Genomic DNA, 24833 nt, shown 5'->3' on the forward strand with positions numbered 1-24833 from the left:
GTTTTCTCGTATTGTACGTTTTCCTTCTGTGGTCCATCCAAAAATTGAGAACTGAGGTTCCTCTGTAGATGATTTTGTTTCGTCCATAGTGATAGACTTTCCATAATCTGTACAGTATTTACCATTATAGGCTTTCAGTTCTTTTATCAGTTCCTAAAAATATTTTTGTAGGAGCGGGTGTTTCTAAAATTGCAACCAGGAATATTCTGGTGGTTTTAATTTATGTTTAGTGGGTTTTTAATGTTTGTGCTGCGGTGAATGGAATTTTGAGTTGCCAACATTGTCGATGACTAGTTTCGAATTGTGGTCAGGTGATTGATGCTAACATTGCTGACAAACATATTTCTACGTTCATTGGATTTTCCAGGTTTTCTCCACGTGTACATTTTTATTATCTTTTGAAAATGATCGGTACGGAAAATATCTTTGCACAAACTTAAACCACCTAATGCAGCTATTGTGAAAGCACTCAAGATGGGAATCACACAAGTTTCCACTGTGTTCTGCTTTTGAACTTGCATACAAGATTACAAATTTCTCCTCAGTTGTTGCCACTTTCAACCCTTTCCTCAGATTGAGTTACGATCATGACACTTGTCTACTTGTGAGTGACCTACAATAGTGTGTTTATTTGTAACAGATGTTGTGAAAACGCGGTTGTTTACTCCGAATCATGCAGCTGTTTTATTCTGTGTTTTTTACAGTGCCCCATTGTTTGTTCATCATCATTTTCATTTTCCCTCGTCCAGATCCTGCCAGGTCGGGGTGTTTATGGTACTTCTTCAGTGTTGCCTCCCTTTTCACCACTCCTCTTCAGTAATTGTATTCCATTCCAGTCTTCTTTGTTTCTACTGTTTTTGACAGAGTCTGTCAATCTTGCCCTCTATCCCTCTACCTTAGCCTCCAACACTTGTTTTGGTATCCTTCCCTCCTCCATCCTCATAACATGTCCAAACCATCTCAATTTATTCCTCTCCATCCTATCCCTCAGTTTTTCTACCCCTATCTCTTTTCTGACCTCAACATTTCTTACTCTGTCTCTCCTAGTCTTCCCTACCATACTCCTCAAGAACTTCATCTCACTGGCATGAATTTTACTGTTTAAAATCAGGTGTTTGGAACACTTTAATGCGATAAAATACAATAGGTTCTCAGCTGTGGGGCAACATATGCACGATTTCTTCATTAATATCGACCAAGCCATAGAAATTCTCAAGAATTTAAGCAACGGCCCCCTTCTTGATGCTACTAAAAACTGTTATATACATGTTGATCAGTTTTTCAACTCCAATTTAAACTTAAATGACATATCAGAGAAATCCAACATCCTCTTTGACGTTCTCATTATGGTTTTCAAAAACATAAAGTTTTCAAGTCCGGGCTCGATATTTCATGCCATACGCAATACCTTCTCGCGCTGTTTGCCCCCACTGCATCACCTCCTCCCAGATCCACCTTGAACACCATCCCATCATCCCTATTCCCTAGTTCCCTCTCCTCTTCTCCCTACTCCTGTCTTAGCTCCGTGTTTTCTTCCACACACGCTCCGACTCTCAGTTCTTCTCCATACGTCAAGCTTCACGGCACGCAGAACAAGGTGAGCCTCATATCATTGTAAGTCCTTCCGTCTTTCTTTTCCCCTTTGTTTGTCTTGCCTCTTTATGTCTTTTGCATACTTAATTAGGCCTCCTCTCTTTAGGCTTCACGCTCTGTATTGGACTGAGAAACCTTGGTCCCATAAAATATCAAAGGGGCCTTCATGTATATATTTCCACCTCTTGATGTGCCGGAACAATGAAAGCTCAGAAGGCTCTGCTAAACAACAACACTATACCGTTCTTTCTCTTCTTTGAGATGTATTTTACTAGAAGATAATCATCAAGATTTTAATATGTTGTTCAATTTTTTAACTTATACTTAATCAAAAACTCAGCATTAGAATGAGTAACTTTAATCTTCACATCAAGATTAATCCCGGACCATTTATATTGATATTACACTAAGAATGTGTCGAAACAGGTACCATAATAAATATGTTGACATTTTCGCGCAACAGAATTATATTGAAAGGTGTAACCTTTCAGCTTAACATATCTCATTGTGATTCTCAGTTCAATATGGAACAATCATGAAGTTTTTAACCCTCTTGGAGCCAAGAGCCGATCTGGTCGGCCACTCTCCATCAGCTGGAAGAGGCCAGAGCTCCGCCTCCACTCTACTACTGTAAAGTGCCAGGCCGTTTTCAGTGCGAATACATGTATTTTAAAATTTGCGTATATCTACCGGTGTATAGCAAATACCGGCATGAAATTTTCTACATATCGACTACGTAGAATAAGATATAAAGAGTCAAAGATGTTTTATTGTTGATTTATAGTTGTCGAAAACGTTTATTTTTAGGAAGAGAAAAATATTTTTGCACTTTCTCTCTCAATATCTATTTTGAAGAAATAATTTACGATACAAAAGAATATACGTAATTATGTATAATGTATTTCTAAATACAATTCTATAGAATAACTAATTTGAACGAGAAAAATAAAAACGTAAAAAATAAAAATTCAAACATATGTCACTAATAAAAACAAGACAATTTTACTCACCGATAAAATTCGCGTGTATGTATCGATGTTTGGCAAATGCTGACAACAAATTTTCTACGTGCGGACAACACAGTATTAAAATAATTCTGAATTATTAAATTAGTAAAAAATAGTAGTTGATATTATAGGTTTTGTTTTCAGAAAAAGTAGTTTCTCGTTTTCGGTTGTATATGTTAGAAAAATAATTTTACAATACAACAGAATTTATGAAATTAAGAAATGTACGGCACTAAAGCCGTGATTTGCTTTGATGTACTAAGCGACCGCTGCTCAGTTCGATACCTGCAATTTACGAGGTGAATCATGGTCAGTGAGACGTATCCTCTCAGTAATTATTCTTGGTTTTCCAGACTGGGATCGCCCTCTCACCCTCAGATATCTCCTCAATTCCAATCACTTAGGGTCACTTAGATTGTGTGAACCTCGAACCAACCCTCAGGACCAGGCGAAAATTCTTGACCTGGGCGGGAATCGAACCCATGACCTCCGGGTGAGAGGCAGGCACGCTACACTTGGCCCGCTGAGACCGGCACATAGGTAATGATAGAGGACTATATGTGACTATAAGGTTTAGCAGAGAGTAAGTGAAAAGTAAATTGAAGTGTGATATGGGCGGAGAATCAGACGGTAGGGCATGTTTAGGTCCAAGAACTTCCTTAAAGGAGACAGGAGGTTGAGGAATGTTGTCGGGTTCATTGGGACAAATTTCCACAAAATGTTCTCCAGAGACATCATCATGTTATCACTAGTTTCATCTACCACCATATTCAGAGTAGCTTTAGTGCTGTTAGACACAATTAAACATCTCTTCTTTAGCTGCGGTGATTCCGCGGACGTGTCCGATATACTTTCGTCGCTACTCTCTGAACTAAATTCCCTATCACTACCCGATAAATCATCAGCGTTAACTTTGCACTGTTCTAAATACTGCATTAATTTATTGTCATCAATACCTGCTGAAAAATTATCACGTGAACAACATGCCATTTTCCTGTCACAAATCCACTCACTGCAAGGAGCAATCTCTTACTGACCGGTTAGTGGTATTTGTGAACACAGGAAACGACTCTTGTGAAAGGTATAACACCCTCTTAGAACTGCCAAAGCAAGGCCAGGCACACAATAACGCGTAGCCCCTTTACTACAGGTTGTAACAAAAGTATGCACGTCACTATAGGTTGCCTCAAAATTACGTATATCACAGAATTTTAAGCCGGCCGATGTAATCGGTTCTGGCAACTTCCGACTGGATCGTTAACGGCCGACCAGATCGGCTCTGGCAATTTAAAGGGCGGATGCTCGCACTACCGCCTGGCACCAAGACAGTTAACTTTGAACTCTGATAGCAGGTTACCATTTTTCAAGCAAATGGTTAATTTTTTGCTTGTCTCAATGAAGTAAAATGCCCCAGTTTTCTTTTGTTGATTTTAATTTGTTCTTCATAATTATATTGTACTTTTCTTTAATTTCCAGTTGTGGTGCCAGCAGATCCAGAGCCTCTTGAACCCGAGCCTGATCCCTTCTTGGAAATCGATTCCGAGCAACTCAAAAGACTTGAAACTGCTCTGCAGTCTGAACAAGCAAAGCAGATCCTCGGTGAAAATGTTACTGCAATGTTAGGTATGTCAGTCATCTCATTTACTTCTGGATTCATCATTGTACAACCAGTGAAATTGTGATTGTCAAGTAATTATATTTCTGCATTAATAAAGACTGAGGATAGGTTGTGGAAGATCTTCACACACTTAACCTCCTAAAGATGGAAGACCCCCAGTGTATTTTTGTGGTGCCGAATTCACCACATTCCGTTTTGATGTGTTTGTGTCTATTTTGGCTTAGTATATTAAAAAAAATATTCATTTTCAAAATTCTCGCTTAATAATTTTTGTCTGGAATTTGTTCAGAGATGATGGTTACATAGTTGTACTTCCTCTTAAAATAATAATCACTACCGAGTGGATTTTTATGTAATTGCATATTTTTTTGTGCACAATTTACAAAGTTTATTATTCTAATGTGTATCCGCAAGTGTAAAAACCTAATCTTATTTCTCATAAAAAACACATATTTTCACAAAATTTTTATGTAAATATATTGTACCAGGAAATGTTCGTGGGTTTGGGGCATGAGAAGGACCTCAGGTAGTGTACGGTGATTTTGGAGCCGATACAGAGAAGGATAGAATCGCAGGGCGAATAATAGATGGTTATACTTTTTCCAAACAATTTATTAATAATATTCAAAGATTCATCACCCTGCAATCTTAATATAGGACTCAAATCGTTCATCAAAATCTGTCAAAATCAAAAGGTTTAAACAGAGATCTTCTTGAAGTCAGTTCGAGAAAAAATAAATATCACTCTTTCATGGGACATTGATATCCTATAGTCTTTTTAACTTTTATGAAAACACTAAGTATCAATTTTGCATCTAGAGTCTTTCTAAGTATTAAATCATAAAATGAACACACACACTTATTATTGAAAAGTTGAAATAAAGATTTAAATTCTTGTTGAATGTCTCTCAGTTTGTTAGAATTGAAATTAAGGATCATAAAACACTTGAAAACCCTAAAGTTCTTCTACGTAATGTGAATGTGAATTAGTTATTAAATTTGAAAATAAATTTATCACCAAATGTGAACTACTTAGAAATGATGAAAATTATGAAATATTATTCACTCGTAGCACTGGAATATCACTGTTCTGGATTAATAGTTTTGCAAAAAGTCAGTCAGTTTGTGACTACTCACTGAGAAAAGAAAAATCAGCTTATGAATGTTGAATTGGAGAGTGGGAGTCTGGAACATTCCGCGCAGTGCGGACGGAGACTCGAACTCGGCGATGTTCCATGAAGAGACCACGTTGACGTCCCTCGATGGGTACCATAGATGAAATGATGTTTGATGTAACTGGATCTTGTAGTATTTCACCAAGATTTCCGCTGCTCTTGGAAGTGATATTAGCGCACGGAAAGTTCAGTTGGCATGATTAAATTTAGTAATCACGGATATTATTATCACTCACTCATAAAACACAGTTCCGTTCGTATTCTAATTTTATGATGTTAAATTAATAATTACAGTCCTTGCTGCATAAGACTCAGTTTAAAATCGTCACTGATAACGTCTGAAAATTCGGTCGCGAAGTAGTAAGCACAGTTCAAACACTTGAAAATGCAATGTGTAATAATTTTTATCACAGTCTCTGAGCCACTATCATAAGCAGATTGAGATGATTTTCTGGTCGTGATTATATTATACTAGCATGAATTATCTAAATAAAAGTTCTTAATGTTCACCGAGTTTAATACTGCAAAAACAGCAAAGTCTTGTCCTAATATGGCACGAACACTGAGAAATAAAGTTACACACAGTTCAAGGATGTACTGTCTTAAAAGAAATGAGTCCTAGAATAATCAAAGTTGTCGTAAATGATGGTTTCTGTTTATCACACACGATAATTTGAGGTATCGTCGTAGTTCACTATTACGCAAAATTAACAAAGTCCACAATGCCATGTACTGGTCTGCAAATATCGAATACTTGAATTCTCACTCCAATAATTTCACAAGTGTTATATTCCGGAAATGTCTAGTATTTTATCGTCGTTGCGGCTCATTAGAATAAGTACGGTGTGATGTTCTTTACAAGTTCAACGGCGGTCGATTATGGCCATAACTACGTACTCGCGAAACACGACGGAACATACTTTCTTCACTGACAGACTGTACTCGCCACGAGGGTCAGACTGCTCTCTCTCCCTCTGCCTCTCTCTGCTTGCTGGCCTTGACATAGTGGCCTATATATCCCCACCAGGTGGGCGGCGCTATGAATCATGTGACGAAGAGTGCTCATTCTTTCTAAAATTTAAATTGTTATATTTCAAAAACTACTGAACAGATTGACTTGAAATTTGCAGGGTTTTACTTTTATAATGTCAGTTACAATTTAGCATTGGTCCTGTTTTAATCGGTCCAGGTGTTAAAAAGTTTATGAAAAAAAACTTCGAGAAACATCTATAGGGGAGGCAAGTTACAAGCGGCAGTGACGTCACTTGACCTTGCCTGGCTTGCTCGTGAAGTCTGGTAGGTACTAGAATGTTCTTTCATTCAGCTGTTCACATATCAGAATGGAATTGTATGCTGGAAATAAAGTTTTTAATTTATATGTGCCAGGTCCTATGCATTCCTGGTACAGCTTCCCCCTGGTCTGACGAAAAGAAAATTCGCAGGATTTTCTTTTCCAGACTTTACTCTTCCTGTGGTACATATTGCTTCAAGTTGGCTGAGTTAAAAATACCCTCAAAAGTGCCATCCAATCTTACAATTTCATAAGCTCCGTTTATCAATACAGTGCGGACACGGTAGGGACCTACAAATAGTGGACAAAACTTAGCGTAAATCCTTCTCTCAGGGTTGGAAGTAGCTGGTCTGCGTATTAAAATTAGGTCTCCCTTCTACTCTCCGCTACGGCTGGCGTTCCCTCGCTCGCAGCGGGCTCAGTATTGTCACCACCGGCATCTTCGAAACGGGTTCCATTCTCTTGAACTTCCAGGCCGCTTCGTCCTACCAGCTTCAACTTCTCTGCCCGATTTATTTTTGCCTTAATTGACCTGTAGATTTCTGGGAGCTGTCTTGATGTTTGATATGAACTGTGTTCTTTCAAATGAAATCTGGAAGCCCGCTGGCATCTGAAGTTGGTTTATTTGGTTTTTGGCTGTGTCAAGTGAATCAGAAAAAATTGCCAGATCATCCGCTAAGGCTAAGCAATCAGTTGTTAGGTTCTTGCTCTTACAACCTAGTCTTACACCATTCTCAACACCTTCATTACTCAGATTTTTGTGCCATTCTCAAATAACTTTCTCCAGAACATAGTTGAAGAGCAAGTTCATCTCTTTGTCTCACACTTCTGTCTTAATTTCATAGCTGACAGTTCTCCCCTAAATTTCACTTTGGAGGTCATGTTTAACAGGTTCTGTTGAAAGATTGCTCTCGCCTTGTTATCAGAAGAACTTTCGAGCTGATTTGTGTTCACGAACTGAGTGAAGATGACCGTGACAGGCTGTTGCAACAGTGTGAATCTGTGGTAAGGGAATGTGAAATTGACGAATCTTGGAACAAAAAATTGCATTTTTCAGACAAAGATGTGTTCCAGTGAATGGGTATGTTAATTGACATAACTGTCATTATTATGCAAGAGAAAATTCTAAAATTATTGAAGGGAAGCATATGAAATGCAGATCAGTGATGTTTTGGGTGATGATAGGATGGGGAGTATTGCTAGGCATGCCAATTTTGGGGGAGACAGTTAATGGTGAACGGTATTGTGAAATCCTCAATGAAGTTGTGCTGCCAGTAATTGGTGTACTTCATATAGTTTATGCTTAATGGGTTATTCAAAATAAGTTTTAGGTTACCTGACATACCATTATTATGAGCATAATACTATTCGCTTGAAAAATGTCAGTTCAGCTTCTGACACACTTTCTTTCATCTGACAAAGTATAAAGCCTAGATGCAATACATTACAAGAGCATAATAAAGCTGAACTCGAGGACATTATCCTTTTATATCAGACGAATCATAATAACGAAAGATGACAAAGTTGTTTTAAGAACAGGTTTTACCCGTAATAGAATATATGTATGTAGAAATATTTTTCATCATGTATTGTGACCTTTTTAATGTGTTTAAATAGTTATCATTTAATGTGCAGACGTGCCAAGTCTCCCGATTTTTCATCGTTCCTCCCGATCTCTCGATTTTCAGAGCAATATCCGTAATTTTCGTATTTTAAACTCCCGCGGATTTCCTTGTTCTATTGATATATGGCTGGTCGATAGTAGTTCTAATAATGATACCAGATGGCAGTACGGGGCACGGCGGCCAGTCATGTGCTCCTCTTTGGTCTATAATACAGTCATTCTCTTTGCAAGCGAGTAACATTCTCTTTGGAATAACCTAACCTCAGAACCTCAGAAGTAACACACCATAGTCATTCTACCCGGGCCAAGACCTGCAGAAGTGCTTGTGTTGTCTTAATATTTGTTTTGGTCAAAATGTCAAAAAAGAAATATAATGCAGTGTTTAAAAGTGATTATAGGGAAGAGTCTCAGTGTTTGAGTGAATCCAGAAAGGGACCAACGTTCACATTCTGTACTATATGTAGGTGTGATTTTTCAGTTGCTCATGGCGGGAAGTGCGATATACTCAAACATGTGCAAACTAAAAAACATAAGGAGAGTGTCCAGTGTGTAGAAAGAAATCAGAAATTGAACTTTTCATGCAAAAACCAAGATGCAAATCCTGTGACAAATGTCGAGGCGTTATTTACGTCATTTATAGTAGAACATAACCTGCCTGTAAATTGTGCCGATCAAGCAGGACCTTTGTTTCGCAAAATGTTTCCTGATTCGGAAATCGCTAAACGATATGGATGTGCTAGAACGAAAACAGCGGCTATCATTACAGAAGTGTGCATGGATGAAAGGGCGAAAATTGTATCACATTTGCTGGTGAATGCATTTTCTGTTGCTACTGATGGTAGCAAGAAAAGCGACTTGAAAATATATACCATTGTTGTAACATTTTTTAGGCCTGAACTCAATGAAATTCAGAGTTGTCTACTCGCTGTGCCTAATTTAGAAGGGGATGCTACTGGAGCTAACATTGCCTATCTTTTGCTCTAAACTTTTTGGGAATTCCACATTCCATTAAAAAACTGCCTAGCACTTGGTGCTGGTAATGCCCAGTAATGGTAGGATTAAAGAATGGTGTGGCAGGATGTTTGAAGCGGGAAAATAGTAACATAATCATCATAGGCTGCTCTTGTCACCTAATTAATCTTGCTGCCGAGAACGATGCGGCGTGTTTGCCCGTAAATGTAGATGAAAGTATAATTGATATATTTTATTATTTGGAAAGGAGTGCAAAGAGGAAAGAAAAGGTTCAGAGAATTTCAGACTTTACACAACACAGAGATCAGGAAAATTCTGAAGCATGTGCCTACAGAATGGTTATCACTAAGAAGGTGTTTAGATAGGATTTTGCTACAGTGGGATTCTTTGGTTACTTTATTCAGGAGCGAAATTGTGAGTGACGATTCTCAGATGGGAACTTTGAAGACTTACAAAATTCCCAAGCACAGATTAAGTGCAGATGTGTCTTGTTTGTCTGAAAAGGTGAAGGATTGTCATAACATTTCACCTCACTCCTCAGTTAAAAGGAAAACCCAGTCATCAGTTTCGCTGTAAAAAAAATGAAACTACTGATGGCAATAAGAGCCATGCTTTGTCACATGAAGAATGACTGTTCATGTTCCTTTCATCAAATTTTCATAAATCTTTTTTCCTTTTTCTCTCCAGTTTTATGCATATTGTTGAGAATCCAAACAGTCAAGTATGCCACACATCCACTTATTGAGGTCAGTTTTGTAGGATCTATTGAAGAATGCGATGGCAAGGTTTGTGAAACCACGCGTTATTAAAAGCTCCTCTCTCCTTGATGTACATTATCATACTCCAGAAAATCAAAAGGATGATTGTGATCTGATGATAGAGATCTCTGCGTTTGTTTTAGTGAACACTTTGAAGTCTGAGGAAAATTGCATATTCTTTAAGTCTGTTAGAAAGTGTTTGTCTTCATTGTGTGACTACATGGTACACAAATTTCCATTCAGAGATGAAGTTTTAATTAATGCAGAAGTTGTAAATATTTCTGCTATAAGTAAGGCATCATTTTCTAACCTTAGAGTTTTCATTAAGAAGTGTCCGAACATTTTGACTAGTGAAACGGAACGTTTGGATAAAGAAACTGATATTCTGCACTCCCAGTTCTGTAACTTTCAGCTCGAAGAAACAGACCTGGCAAAAGGAAGAACTGATGTTCAATGGGCATTGGTAGGTCAGATGAAATCAGCTGATGGTGTACTTAAATATGACAGACCCTCTAAGGAGATGCTTGCTATTTTATCAATTCCACATAGCAAAGCAGAATGTGAAAGGATTTTCAGCAGAGTTAGAAAGACAAAAACACAGTTCAGATCCTTGCTGTCTGAACAAACTTTGGAGAAACTTTTAACCTTGAAATCAGTTCAGCAAGACAAGTGCTTTGGGCAAAAATTTAGTTCAGAGTTTCTGAAGAGGGCCAGGTCAGCTACAGGAGTGTTGAACAACAATTAGTCGTTATGTGATCACCATGTTGAAGGATGAGAAGTCACATGTTCCTACAGATCAGGTATGTCCAGTGTTTAGTATTCACATATAAATGATGAAAAATATATGTAGGCCAAATAGAATTGTTAATGTATTGAATTAGTACAGGTTCTGCCATCAGTGATATGTCGTAATACGTCGCTATTCGCTGCCAAATTTCTCCTGATTTTTCACTTTTGAAAGTTGGCATGTCTGAATATGTGTAATAAGTCTTCAAACAAAAGTATATAAACATTGGAATAACCACTCTGAAACATGATTACTTAGTGACTGTCAAATACAATCTTTTCAATTGGCAAGGCACAACACTTAAGAATATGTAATCTAATGTAAATGTACAAGACAGGAGTCGAAACCGGTTCTGTTATTAAGAAATTTAATAAATAAGTATTGATCAGGTGGATCTTTCTTTTCTTTCTATGATATAGGATCACTTTTGTCAGTTCATCGTTCACGTCTCTTTGAAGGGATTGTTCGGACTTTGCCGTCCTTCCAGTACTTCTTTAGACGCTCCAATCTTTTGTGCCCTTTCCTCGGTTGAAAATATGCATGTTGTTGGTTTGTTTCGCATAAGGGTAAAGCGGAAGTTTGTATTCTTGAGTTTTGTATTCAATTTTATCTTATTTGTGGAGTCTTCTGTTGTAAGGCTTATTTCCTTCAGATTCTGTCTTACTTCTCTGATCCATTTACATCCTGTTGTGATATTTTTTGAGATGAGATTGTGTTGTACTAGTTTCTTCAGAAGTCTCGAATCCTGCATCGAGAAGTCTCCTCTTACGCATAGTATCTGTAATGGGTTCTAGCTCTTTGTACACAACATTGTTTGGTGTTATCCGCCACTGTCCATCCTTCTGGTATTTTTTATTGATGCAGATCCTTCCAATCCTCCTTTCTATTTTCTGAAGTCTGCCAGTCTTTGTTATCGAGGTGAAAAAGTGTTTTTGCTGCATATGTAGCTTTTGGTTTTATAACTGTGTTGTAGTGTTATATTTTTGCATTTATTGATAGACATTTAATTTTGTACATATCCCCTGTTAATTTTTGTGCCTTAGTAATCTATTTGTTCTTGTTTGGATTGAGATTTTTTCTTTTAGTTTATATGTTATTACTTCTCCAAGATATTTAAATTGAGTTACTGTTTTGATTTTATTACCATTTATGGTTACTTCTTTTAATTTTGTTGGTTTTGGGGGCAAAATTTCTGTTTTTCAAATGATATTTTGAGGCCAATTTTATTTGCATTGTTTTGAAGTTCTGATGTCTGGGTTTTTGCTCCTCTTATGTCAACTGCTAGTAATGCTAAATCATTTGCGAAACTCGGGCAATTAGTTTTGATTTTTCGGCAAATCTTTATTTTTGGGGGACATTTCCTAAACCATTCTCTCATTACCATTTCTAGAGCACAATTAAATAATAGTGGTGAGAGCCCATCTCCCTGCCGTAATCCAGTTTTAATTTTAAATGATTCTGATGTTTCACCCGTAAACCTCACTTTTGATATTGTGTTAGTGAGAGTCAATTTTATCTTGTTTATTAATTTGGGGTGTAGTCTAAGGTGTCTTAAAATTCTAACAGAGATTCACTATGGGTGCAACTGTAAGCTTTCTTGAATCTACAAATGTTATCACCATATCTCTGTTTCGTCACCTGTTATAGTCCATTATCAACTTAAGACTCATTGTCTGATCAGGACGGCTCATCCAGGGTCTGAAACCTTCTTGATATTTTCCTAGTTCTTTCTCAAGTTGTAAACTTATTCCTTAAGGATGATTATTGAACAGATTTTGTATGTTATGTGTAGAAGCAAGATTCCCCTGTAGTTATTAGGGTCGATTTTGTCTTCTTTTTTGTGCAGTGGGTGAATGAGGGCTTTTGTCCAGTGTTGTGGTAGTTCTTCAATCCAGATAGAAACAAGTTGCTGATGGAGGCCAAATTTTGCTGATCTTCCTGCATATTTCCAGATTTCCTCAAAGGTCTGATCTTCTCCTGGCGCTTTGTAGCTTTTTAGTTTATTCAGTGCTTGTTAGACTTCCATTATTGTGGGGGGGATTGATGTTCTCTGGTGGTGTTTTTATTGGGGTGTTTAGGGCTCTCTAAAGACTAGGTATGCTCGCTCGCCATTATGGTTCATTCCTGCAGTACGTTGGTAAGGCAGTTGACCGCCCCAGCCTTGTATGTACCCTTTTTTTTTTTTTTTTTACTATTCTCCACGCTGGAAAATAATGCTAAACTAACATACTGTAAAAATACTGATTCTCTGTATTACTCAAACCATTACTCAACATAAATATTAGTATATTTCGTACATTATTGTGTAATTTTTACTCGAGACAGTGATTGTAAAAGCAAGGTCGTTGATAATTCACCTTTTATTAAACAAACCAGGCATGTACTGTCACTGGATAAATATTAGAAGAAATAGCTTACCAATAAATCGGTTTTTTATTATATTATTGATAAGCAAAATAGATTGTTCGTAAGCTATGCTCCGCTGTACCGTCAAATGAAATGAGGGACACCGTGGTATTGATATAGGCTACTGTCATTCTTAAATCATGGAATTTGATGTTGTAATCGGTCAATGTCAAAGAGATATACATTGTGATAGAAGATTTTGATACCATATGATCTCGGTCAGCATTTCATACTTGCGTGAAATTGAGTCAGCGCTATTTTCAGTGTTGTCGAAATAATGAGAAAAGTATTCTTTGAACAAAAATAATGCCGAAATGTGATGTATGAAGATGAACACACCCAAGTAACTGGGATTCTTTAAGTTTATTTCTTTCTTCTAAAATTCAGCCCCTTTTCTTATTTACCAGTATTTTTTTTAAACATTCTATTTGCAAAATTAACTTATTTTTGTTGAGTGTTATGAATCTTATCTGCTTATGCAGTTGTAATGAACAGAGGATTTTAGCTTATTCAACTGAACATTTATGAAACAAATGTTATGTTTTTATAAATTACATTCGGGAAGAAAATAGGAATAGCTGAATCTTCTCTTCTAACCTGAAGTATTGCACTGATAATCAGTTACCAGTGATTTGTAAGGGGAGTGACAAACAAGCTGTGGCAAGGTTAACAGTGCTTTTTTAACAGAGATTCCTCTGGTCTGAGGGGAATTAGTATTATTTCTCAACATGACTCACCTTATTAAACTTCAAAGGGTTGCAACATTAGTTAACTTGATCAGGCAGCACATTTTTTAGAAAATATTATATTTAAGTAATATTTTACAAATTTAATGTCTCCTTTTATTACAGTATTTACAAAAGAATAACATTCCATTCCTTGTTTACATTTTTCTCTTCTTTTCTGGAGCATTCCCATACATTTTACTTCGTTTCCATACATTCTTGTAAAAGTCCACAACAGCATAGGATCGAATTTTGAAGAAGTGTCTAATTATTTTTTCTTTTAAATTACAGTATGTTGGAAAACATGTACTGATACATTCATCATTCAAAATTTTCTCCATTACAAGATTTGCATCATTTTGCATTATATTGTAACGTGTTGGCGGGGTAAATAAGTAAATAAATGCGTACAGAACCTGGTAGCGTCGTATTTCTAAGATTTTTTAACTTAGCACTACAATTACAGATTTACACACACACAGACGATAGCCAAGCTTACAAGTTACACAAGTACACTTACACGGTTCGTGCTCTCTCTTAGTTTCTCATGTTCCATCTACAATGACACACACACACACACACACAAAAAGTCATCGATTATTTACACTACACTCACTCAGCCGCTCAGTCACACTCATTAGTGCTGTCACGGACCACGGCCTACACGTCAGTCTCGCAGGTCGGGATAGTATCTGCTGTTCACTCAATCCGCCGAACCCCGTTCGCAGTCCGCACACGTTGGCACCCAGTGTTCCCTTCGCGCTGCTCCAGAACACTCCAGGTTCTCCTCCAGCAGTCGGCCTCAAGGGACACACACACACATCAGGGAAACAGGAACGAGTCCTCGGCTCCAACAGGCAGATACTCCATCAGGCTGACATCTCAGCCCTAGCTATCATTGACTGCGCTCTTCGCTAACCCACACCAGCGAACTCAATCTCGCTCTCGCTCACTCACTCACTAACTCACTCTCACTAATGCCAGGCAGGTCGTTCCTCTTTTATATACCTGCGCTGGCTCTTCTAGAATCGTCCAGATGCTGGATGGATCCAGGAACATTCCAGATTAATCATGGAGTCATTTCCTTACTCCTCTGCTGCGGGACCGCGAGCGGAAGCGAGTGGGGCTGTCCTAGCACTTACGCTCTGCTAGAGATTGGCGCAGTTGAAGCATTAGGGGTGGGTCTATATGGTGATGGCGGACGCTATGACCATTACACTGCCCCCTCCTCAAGGCTGCTCGTCCCGAGCTGCTCCACGATACGGTGCCAAGAGATCCAGGTGAACAACCATAATCTTCCCTCGGGGAGGCCGCCGGATCCGGTAGACGACGTTGTTGATCCTGGTGACAATTGTATATGGGCCTTCCCATTGTGGCTGCAGTTTTGGTGACTTTCCTTTCGTCCGCACCGGATGGTGCAGCCACACTCTTATCACCTTCTTGGAAACCCGCAGATTTTGCGAGCATGTCGTAGCGGTCTTTCATCCTGTCGCTGGCTACACTTAGATGATGTCGGGCATAAGCGTGGATGTCGTTGAGCCGATCCACCAACTCGCATGCATAGTCTGTCGCTGGTTGCTGCTGGTCTGGTGCAGACCCGAAGATTAGATCGCATGGCAGGCGGAGCTCCCTTCCGAAGGCCATGTTGGCAGGTGTCATGCCCGTCGTCTCATGGGTGGATGCTCGATAGGCCATCAAGAAGAAGGGGACCCTCTTGTCCCAGTCCTTCTGGTGCGCCGAAACCACCTTCCTGAGGTGCTCTTTGACAGTTTTCACAAAACGCTCCACCATACCATCTGACTGAGGGTGGAGAAGCGTCGTACGTATCTTCCACACCTACGCGTTGCAGAACCTCTAGCATCAACCTGGACTCAAAGTTTCTGCCTTGGTCGCTATGAAGTTCCTTCGGGACACCGAATTGACAGAAGAAGTTCTTGACCATGACGTCAGCCACTGTTGATGCCTCTTGGTTCGGGATGGCGTAGACCTCCGGCCACTTTGTGAAGTAGTCCATAGCCAGGAGTAGGTAACGGTTCCCGGCGTCAGATTCGGGGAATGGTCCAGCGACATCAATGGCGATCCTCTCGAATGGTGCTCCAATGTTGTACTGCATCATTTGGCCCCTTCTCCTGGTACATGGACCCCGGTTCGCCATGCATGTGTCACACAGCTGGCACATCCTTTCAACATTGTTCCTCAAGTGCACCCAGTAGTAACGCTGTCGGGCACGATCTAGTGTCTTATTCACTCCCAAGTGGCCGGCAGTAGTGCCCGCATGCAACTCGGTCAGCACCTGTTTTCTCATGCTCCTGGGGATTATCAGCTGTGCAATGTGCTTCTTTCCGTCGGTTGATTCCCACGTGTGGGTAAGTACCCCGTCACTAACCAAGAGAGACGACCACTGGGCCCAGTACGCCTTATAGGTTGGACTGCGTTCGGCAATGTCTTTCCATTCCGGCCTTTGCCCCAACTCTACTTCTTGTAAGATCAGCCCAATGTCGTCCTTCACCTGCTCCCTCCTGAGGGCTTCTCGATCCCATCCTTCAGTGGCGGTGGCCCTCATGGCCCGGACATCCACTATGCTTGCCTGTTTCTCCACTTTCTGGCAGTGTGTACTGTTCGCAGGGCACGGTCTTCTCGATAGAGCGTCGGCGTTGCAGTGCTTCTTTCCTTGTCGGTGCTTGGTGGTGAAGTTGTACTCCTGAAGACGTTGCACCCAGCAAGCTGTCTGACCTTCCAGGTTTCTGAAGCTTAGGAGCCAGGTCAATGCGAAGTGGTCGGTGCGCAGGTGGAAAGGCTGCCCATACAGATACTTGCGGAAGTGCTCCAAGGTCTTCATGATGGCGAGCAATTCCCAACGCGTCACGCAGTATTTTCGCTCAGCTTTTGACAAGGTCTTGCTGAAATAGGCGATCACCTTCTCCTGGCCATCTTGCGCTTGTGACAGTACCCCACCAATTCCCACGTCGCTGATGTCGGTATCGACGATAAACTCCCCAGGCTTGGGAAATCCTAGAATGGGTGCAGTACACAGCGACTCCTTCAGCTTCCGGAAGGCAGCCTCCGCCTCGCTTGACCGTTGGAAAGACCTCCTATCCCCGGTGAGCCGTGTAAGAGGCTTTGAGATGTCTGCGTAGCCAGCTATAAATTTGTGGTGATATGTGCAAAGGCCGAGAAAACTCCTTAGTTCTCGCTTGTCCTTCGGCACCGGCAAGTCCCTGACAGCTTCTAACTTCTCCGGATCTGTCGCTACTCCCTCTGATGACACGATGTGGCCCAGGTAGCGGACCTCCTTCTGGAACAGCTGGCATTTTCCGGGATTTAACTTTAGGTGAGCCCCACGTAGCCTCTCGAACACTTTCCGCAGGTTCTGAACGTGCCTCCCACAATAATTATGTCATCCAGGTACACGTTGCGTCGTGAGTTAGCCCTCTCAGCACGGCCTCCATCAGTCGCTCGAAAGTCGCCGGCGCGTTGCAGAGGCCGAAGGGCATCACGGTGAACTGGTAGAGCCCTTGGCTGGTTGAGAACGCCGTCTTCTTCTTGTCTTCCGGATGGAGCGCTACTTGCCAGTATCCAGACTTCAGGTCCAAAGTCGAAAATCACTGGGCTCCAGATAACGTGTCCAGGGTGTCATCTATCCGCGGTAACGGGAAACAGTCCTTCTTTGTGACGTCGTTCAACTTCCGGTAATCAACGCAGAAACGGAGTTCACCATTCTTTCTCTTCACCAGGACGACTGGCAATGACCACGGGCTGTTCGACTCCTCGATGACTCCCCACTGCTTCATGTCATCTAGCATCTGGTCGATTTCCACCTTCTTCGCCAGGGGTACTCTACGAGGTGGCTGTCGGATTGGAGCGGTGTCGCCGTTGTTAATGCGATGGTACACTCTGTCAGTCTTTCCGTAGTCACCTCCGGTAGCAGTGAAAATGTCCTGAAACTCATGGATTAGTTCCTTAACCTCCCTGAGCTGTCTCACTTCTAAATGTTTCCGGGCGTCGGATATAATCTTCCGGAGCTTATCCAATCCTTCGCCTGCTTTTAGGGTCTATGCGTCTTCGTCGTTCACTGGCACGACGCACGTGACTGGTTCACAAGTCCCAAGCTTGGTACCGCTGGGTACCCTCTGCTCCCGTGACGTTGGAACGAGCGTCCTGGCCAGGTAGAGTCCTTGTTCGTTGGTCATCGGTTCGTCTTCCATTGCTGATCAGTCTCCTAGTAGGGGTCCCTCCAGCCTTGCCGTTGCAATCGCTGCCTCCGTCTCATGGGACATCGTCAGAGCCTCTCCGTAGTTCTGTTTCTTGCCGATCGTCCTCCCTGGACGGATCTCAGCGCCACGTAGTTTATCACAGGCGTCACCCGCCTCAAGCTTGGTGTCACCTCGGGATAACTCTTCCACAATCATGTCGCATAGTCGCTCTAATTAAGAGTGATCTTTGCTTTGATATGGCTGATGATGACCCTAGATGGGTCGAAACTAGTTCCAATGTAATTTAAAAATATTCTGAATATATTTTGTATTGAATAGGTGGAAAACTTTACTGTGTCGTTACTCATATTTTAGTCGCTCTATCTCGGCGTCGATTATCTGCGGCATTATATCTGTGCGCTTAGTCCTCTCCTGCAGCTGGACTCGGTAGGTGGCTCTCGGTTGGTGGGCACCTCAGCGTACATCGAGCACTCCCACAACCTCCTCGTAGGTCAAACATGGCTGGGGGCTGCGTTGTGGACGTAGTCTGGTGATCGGATATTCGGCACTCTTCTTGGACATTGATCCGGTCTCCAACTGGGTCCGGCATGTTCTCTTGGAAGTAATCCCGTCGTCCCGTGGAGTTTCCAACTTCACGATGGGGGAGCTGCCATCGCTGCTAGCAGGATTCATTCGCGTCTCCACAGCCATCGTTTTCGCACCCAGGGGGCTCGCTTCCACCGCTGGGCCTCAAACTCCGGGCTCTACAACAGCGGACATCCGTTCGGACCCCTTCTCGTCCAGTTCGTTGTCGTCCCGCATTTCGTCATTGTCGACCTCGGTTTTGAGAGAGCGCACTTGGTTTTCTGACTTTAACTGCTTACTCTTCCGATCACTTAAGTCTGTTTCCAGGTGGTCCAGGATAGAACTCCGTTCAGTTCTCAGTTCATTAACGAGTTCGCCATAGATAGATAAGATTTTATTTTTCAAGCTCACTAAACTTGCTTAGAAAAATCTGAAGCTGTTCGGAATTCATTTCACACGAAGAAATTTCTGCCGACTACAAAATACACGTAATAGTTTATCCACTAGTTTATCACACTTGTCCATCCCACCTCTGACGCCAGTTGTAACATGTTTGTCGGGGTAAATAATTAAATAAATGCGTACAGAACCTGGTAGCGTCCTATTTCTAAGATTTATTAACTTAGCACTACAATTACAGATTTACACACACACAGACGATAGCCAAGCTTACAAGTTACACAAGTACACTTGTACGGTTCGTGCTCTCTCTTAGTTTCTCATGTTCCATCTACAATGACACACACACACAAAGTCATCGATTATTTACACTACACTCACTCAGCCACACTCGTTAGCGCTGTCACGGCCCACAGCTACATGTCAGTCTCGCAGGTCGGGATACCATCCGCTGTTCACTCAATCCGTTGAACCCCTTTTGCAGTCCGCACACGTTGGCACCCAGTGTTCCCTTCGCGCTGCTCCAGGTTCTCCTCCAGCAGCCGGCCTCAAGGGACACACACACACACGACATCAGGGAAACAGGAACGAGTCCTCGGCTCCAACAGGCAGATACTCCATCAGGCTGATATCTCAGCCCTAGCTATCACTGACTGCGCTCTTCACTAACTCACACCAGCGAGCTCAATCTTGCTCTCGCTCACTCACTCACTAACTAACTCTCACTAACTCCAGGCAGGTTGTTCCTCTCTTATATACCTGCGCTGGCTCTTCTAGAATCGTCCGGATGCTGGATGGATCCAGAAACACTCCAGATTAATCTTGGAGTCATTTCCTTACTCCTCTGCTATGGGAACGTGAGCGGAAGCGAGTGGGGCTGGCCTAGCACTTAAGCGCTGCTGGTGATTGGCGCATTTGAAGCGTAAGGGGTGGGTCTATACGGTGATGGGCCGGGCCCCCTGCGAGTTGACATGGCCGACGCTATGATCATTACAATATAATGCTTATAGTTCCTTTAGAAGACCTCACAGGTACAATTTAATTTCATAACTTCACAATTTGGTTTCTTTAGACCACCCAAATTAAAAAAATACGGATGTTTCAGAGTTTGAGTCAGAAAGCTCATAGTTTAAAACCTGTCTGCATATAGGCCTACCACAGATCTTGGTTTTCAGTAATGCATTTGTTGTACTACCATCAACGTTAAACAAATTATTTCTGTTATATGATGTTTGTTTTGACAAGTATTGTAACTGTGGTGTTTGGATGTTGAACTGCTGTTGCCGGACTTTGGGGGCAGAACTGAATATTGAATGATCAATGTGACTGAATGAAGGGGTGTATTCATGTCAGTGGGAGCCATTGAACTGTAGGTAATATTACCTATAGTTCAGTGGTGGGAACTGGATGCAGGTTTTAAGTCAGCAGTTGTAGTAGAAGATAAAACAGAGGCAGTGGAGGCATAATACAGACCAGAAAGGAATCTAAACAACCTGTATCCTGCAGTAGAGATATTACTGCAATTATTAGGTGCAGAACAACCCACCATTATGTAATAAATATCCACACAAATATAGCACTATACATCCCTGCGCGCGGTGGTTAAAGCAATACGTTCAATGCAACAAAGCGAGCGCTCGTAGGAAAAACTAGAGTTTGATCACATGGTTCGTTGCAGATGTATGAACCAAAATGGCGGCTAAGCATACCCATCTTATAGAACATTAGGGTGTTGGTGTCCAAATGAAGGAGTTCTGTAAGTTCCTCACAATTTAGAAGCTTGTTGAAATATTTAGCCAGAATTTCTGCATTGTCTTCATTGTTATGAACCAGGTTACCATTTTTATCCTTCATCAGTAGGTCGGGATTTCATATTTTCGGAGCTGTTTTCTGAAGATTTTGTAGTAGTCCCTTGGTTGAGTTTTATTGAATTCTTCAGTTAATTGCAGTGTGTCCTTACGATGCTGTCTTTTTATTCTTCTTAAGACTTGGGTAGTTTCTTTTCCTTGTTTTACTAGATTTTGATAGGATCATTCTGATTTTTGGGACTGGAGTAATAGCCCTGCCTGTTGTCTTTTCTCCACAGTTTCATCACATTCACTGTTCTACCATTTGTGTTTTTTGTGTGGTTTAATTGGAGCCAGGTCTTTGCAATTTGTTTAAGGTTGTGTACTAAGTCTTAAAGTTTATCTGTGATTTTTATTTTTTCAGTTGCTTTTTGGTAATTTTTATTGTTGATTAGCTGGGTAGGATCTATTTTTCTTATAATTTCAGGGGCTTGCTTTTGTTGTCTGCTCTGGGGAATGAGTTTAATTTTAATTTAACTATATAGTGATCTGAACCTTTGTCTATTCCTTGGAGAACCTCAACGTTATAGATTTCTTTATGGTGGTTTTTATCAATGCAGATATCATCCAGTTGCCATTCTCCCTTAGTGTAGTCAGGGTATTTCCATGTTTTGAGTTTTTGAGGTTTTCTCTTAAAACATGTAGATTTTGAGATTAAGTTATGGTTTCTACACAGGTCAACTAGTCTCTCTCCATTTTTATTTGTTTTCTTGTGTGCTGACCAAACCAAAACCAAACCCCATGGCACTACAGCCCTTGAAGGGCCTTGGCCTACCAAGTGACCGCTGCTCAGCCTGAAGGCCTGTAGATTACGAGGGGTCGTGTGGTCAGCACAACACATCCTCTCGGCTATAATTCTGGGCTTTCGAGACCGGGGCTGATATCTCACCGTCAATAGCTCCTCAGTTCTAATCAGGTAGGCTGAGTGGACCTCGAACCAGCCCTCAGGTCGAGAAAAAAATCCCTGACCAGGCCAGGAATCGAACCTGGGGCCTCCTGGCGAGAGGCAGGCATGCTACCCCTACACCACGGGACCGGCAAAAACATGTAGGTTACGTATAAATTCCTAACTTCATTTTGAGGTTTCAGTGATTTATATAGGCCTACCAGTAATTATTTCTACAACATTTTGTATATTTGGTTGTTCTAAGGTTTAATAACAATTTAATACATTACAAGTGTTCACTTTAAAACCCCTAATCACAAAATTAGTTAGATTTACCCCATACCATAAGGAATATTTTGCAAGAAACATCGATCAGTATGACAATTCATTTCACGAAATGCCTACTGAAATAGTGTTAGTTTTAACACCGAAATCAACAGTTTTATTTCACCAAAAAATAAGCCCTTAATAATACGTGTTAAAATTTTGCAGGCATGAGATACTAAACTAATGGTGCGGTAGTTTTCACACCTGTCAGCACCGGCTTTCTTGGTAATAGGTATAACAACATTCTGCCGAAAATCGGATGGGACCTCCTGTCTCATACATCTTACACACTAGATGGAATAACCTTGCCATGCTGGTTTCTCCTAAGGCAGTCAGTAATTCAGAGGGAATGTCATCAATTCCAGGTGCCTTGTTCCTATTTAGGTCGCTCACAGCTCTGTCAAACTCTGACCTCAAAATTGGGTCTCCCATTTCATCAGCATTAACAGCCTCTTGTTCCAGAACCAAATTATCTACATCTTTACCTTGATACAACTGTTGGATGTGTTCCTGCCATCCTTCTGCTTTGTCTTCTTTCCCTAGAAGTGGCTTTCCATATGAGCTCTTAATATTCATACACCTAGCAAGTACAGCAGATATAGCAAACATAATAGAAGGAATGGACAAAAATAAATCATCAAGCATGGGTAAATTAACAGTTTAACATCTGAAAGATAATATAGACATAATAACACCAGTAATAAAGTTAATCAATAAAATAATAAAGACAGGTGTTTTCCCAAAGAATCTGAAGACTGCCATAGTGAGACCTATTTACAAGCGAGGTTCACATTTGCAGTATGAAAACTATAGACAGATATCTATTCTTCAAACTATAGGTAAAGTAATTGAAAGATACATTGCTGATCACCTAATCTCATATTTAGAAAAATTAAAAATTATTGATGAACAGCAATTTGCTTATCAGAAACACAATGTTACGAGTAATCTTTGCATTTTTGTCAAGGATAATATCTTAATTTTATTACTTTAACATATTGAAAAGGTGGTCCAGTAATAAACATTTATTATTTTTAATTTAATGCAAGTAATCTTCTCGAGGAATTCTCAAATCTGATCAATGGGAAGCTAAATCGAGGTATGCAAATTTTAGGTAGTTTATTGATTTTTCAAAGGCACTTGATTCAATTTCCCATGATAAAATTATTGCAGCCTTAAGCAAAATTTGGGTAGGAGGAGCATTTGTAATAAGAGGAACACCACTAAATGTTTTGAAACTTATCTGACTGACCGAATGTATAGGGTAAAAATTGTTAATATATATGGAGAAATAACTTCTATTAAAAGAGGTGTTCCACAAGGAAGTATCCTAGGACCCATGTTGTATATTATTTTTGGCAATGATATAAGCTCATGGTTCATGGTGTGGGTTACTGTTGTCACGTCCTAGTTCTTGAACCATGGGCAACGGCTGAGTGGTCTAGTAAGTGGTCCTGAGAGTCGGGATACCAGTTGCTATGGAATGGGAGTGGGCATCTTGGACATATTCTGAGTCCTGGCCCTCCTTGTGCTCAGGCGTCTAGGACTATACAATTCACCGGTGGTCCATAACCCGTTAGAGGAGAGATCCTCACTTGGACTATGTGCAAGTAGGGCAGCATCCTGCTTCATGAATTTACCGAGATTAGAGCACTTTAAGCAAGCCTCGGACCTATGGGAGTAATGGAGTCCCACTCCCATTTGACAGGCGAGGGACTCCTTGGAAACAACTTGGCGAACGAAATGGAATTCGATGGGGAGCTATCAATATTAATGGGGCTTATGGATGAAAGAAGGTAGAACTGGCTGAGTCAGCAAAGAGGATGCATCTGGATGTGCTAGGAGTAAGTGATATTCGGATAAGGGGAGTTAACGAGGAAGAGATAGGAGATTATAAAGTGTACTTGACAGGTGTTAGAAAGGGAAGGGCAGAGTCTGGGGTAGGGCTCTTTATTAGGAATACCATTGCACGCAACATAGTTTCCGTTAGGCACGTAAGTGAGCGAATGATGTGGGTAGATTTGTCAGTGGGAGGAATTAGGACAAGAATTGTGTCCGTGTATTCACCATGTGAGGGTGCAGATGAGGATGAAGTTGACAAGTTTTATGAAGCATTGAGTGACATCGTGGTCAGGGTGAACAGCAAGGATAGAATAGTGCTAATGGGCGATTTCAATTCGAGAGTGGGAAATAGAACTAAAGGATACGAAAGGGTGATTGGTAAATGTGGGGAAGATATGGAAGCTAATGGAAATGGGAAGCGTTTGCTGGACTTCTGTGCTAGTATGGGTTTAGCTGTTACGGATACATTCTTAAAACATAAGGCTATTCACCACTACACATGGGAGGCTATGGGGTACCAGGTCCATAATGGACTATATCTCAACCGACTTCGCATTCAGGAAATCTGTTAGGAATGTATTTTTCCGGGGATTTTTCGATGATACAGACTACTATCTGATCTGTAGTGAACTAAGTATCTCTGGGCCTAGGGTAGAGAAAGTGAAATCTGTCTGCAAACGAATAAGGGTAGAAAATCTCCAGGACGAGGAAATTAGACAGAAGTACATGGATATGATTAGTGAGAAGTTTTGAACAGTAGACAGTAAGCAGGTTCAGGATATAGAAAGAGAATGGGTG

At 40.8% G+C, this 24833-nt stretch overlaps 1 protein-coding gene across 1 annotated transcript in view; it reads left to right on the forward strand.

The window, feature by feature from the left end:
* pps (protein partner of snf) overlaps positions 1-24833 on the forward strand; it is a 709730-nt gene that overhangs the window by 77951 nt on the left and 606946 nt on the right. The window contains exon 4 of the mRNA XM_067153098.2: positions 4077-4223. Within this exon, the coding sequence (XP_067009199.2) occupies positions 4077-4223 (147 nt within the window). The remainder of the gene's footprint in view (positions 1-4076; positions 4224-24833) is intronic.

This window comes from Anabrus simplex, chromosome 8, assembly GCF_040414725.1.
Source record: "Anabrus simplex isolate iqAnaSimp1 chromosome 8, ASM4041472v1, whole genome shotgun sequence".
NCBI classification, from domain to species: Eukaryota; Metazoa; Arthropoda; class Insecta; order Orthoptera; family Tettigoniidae; genus Anabrus; species Anabrus simplex.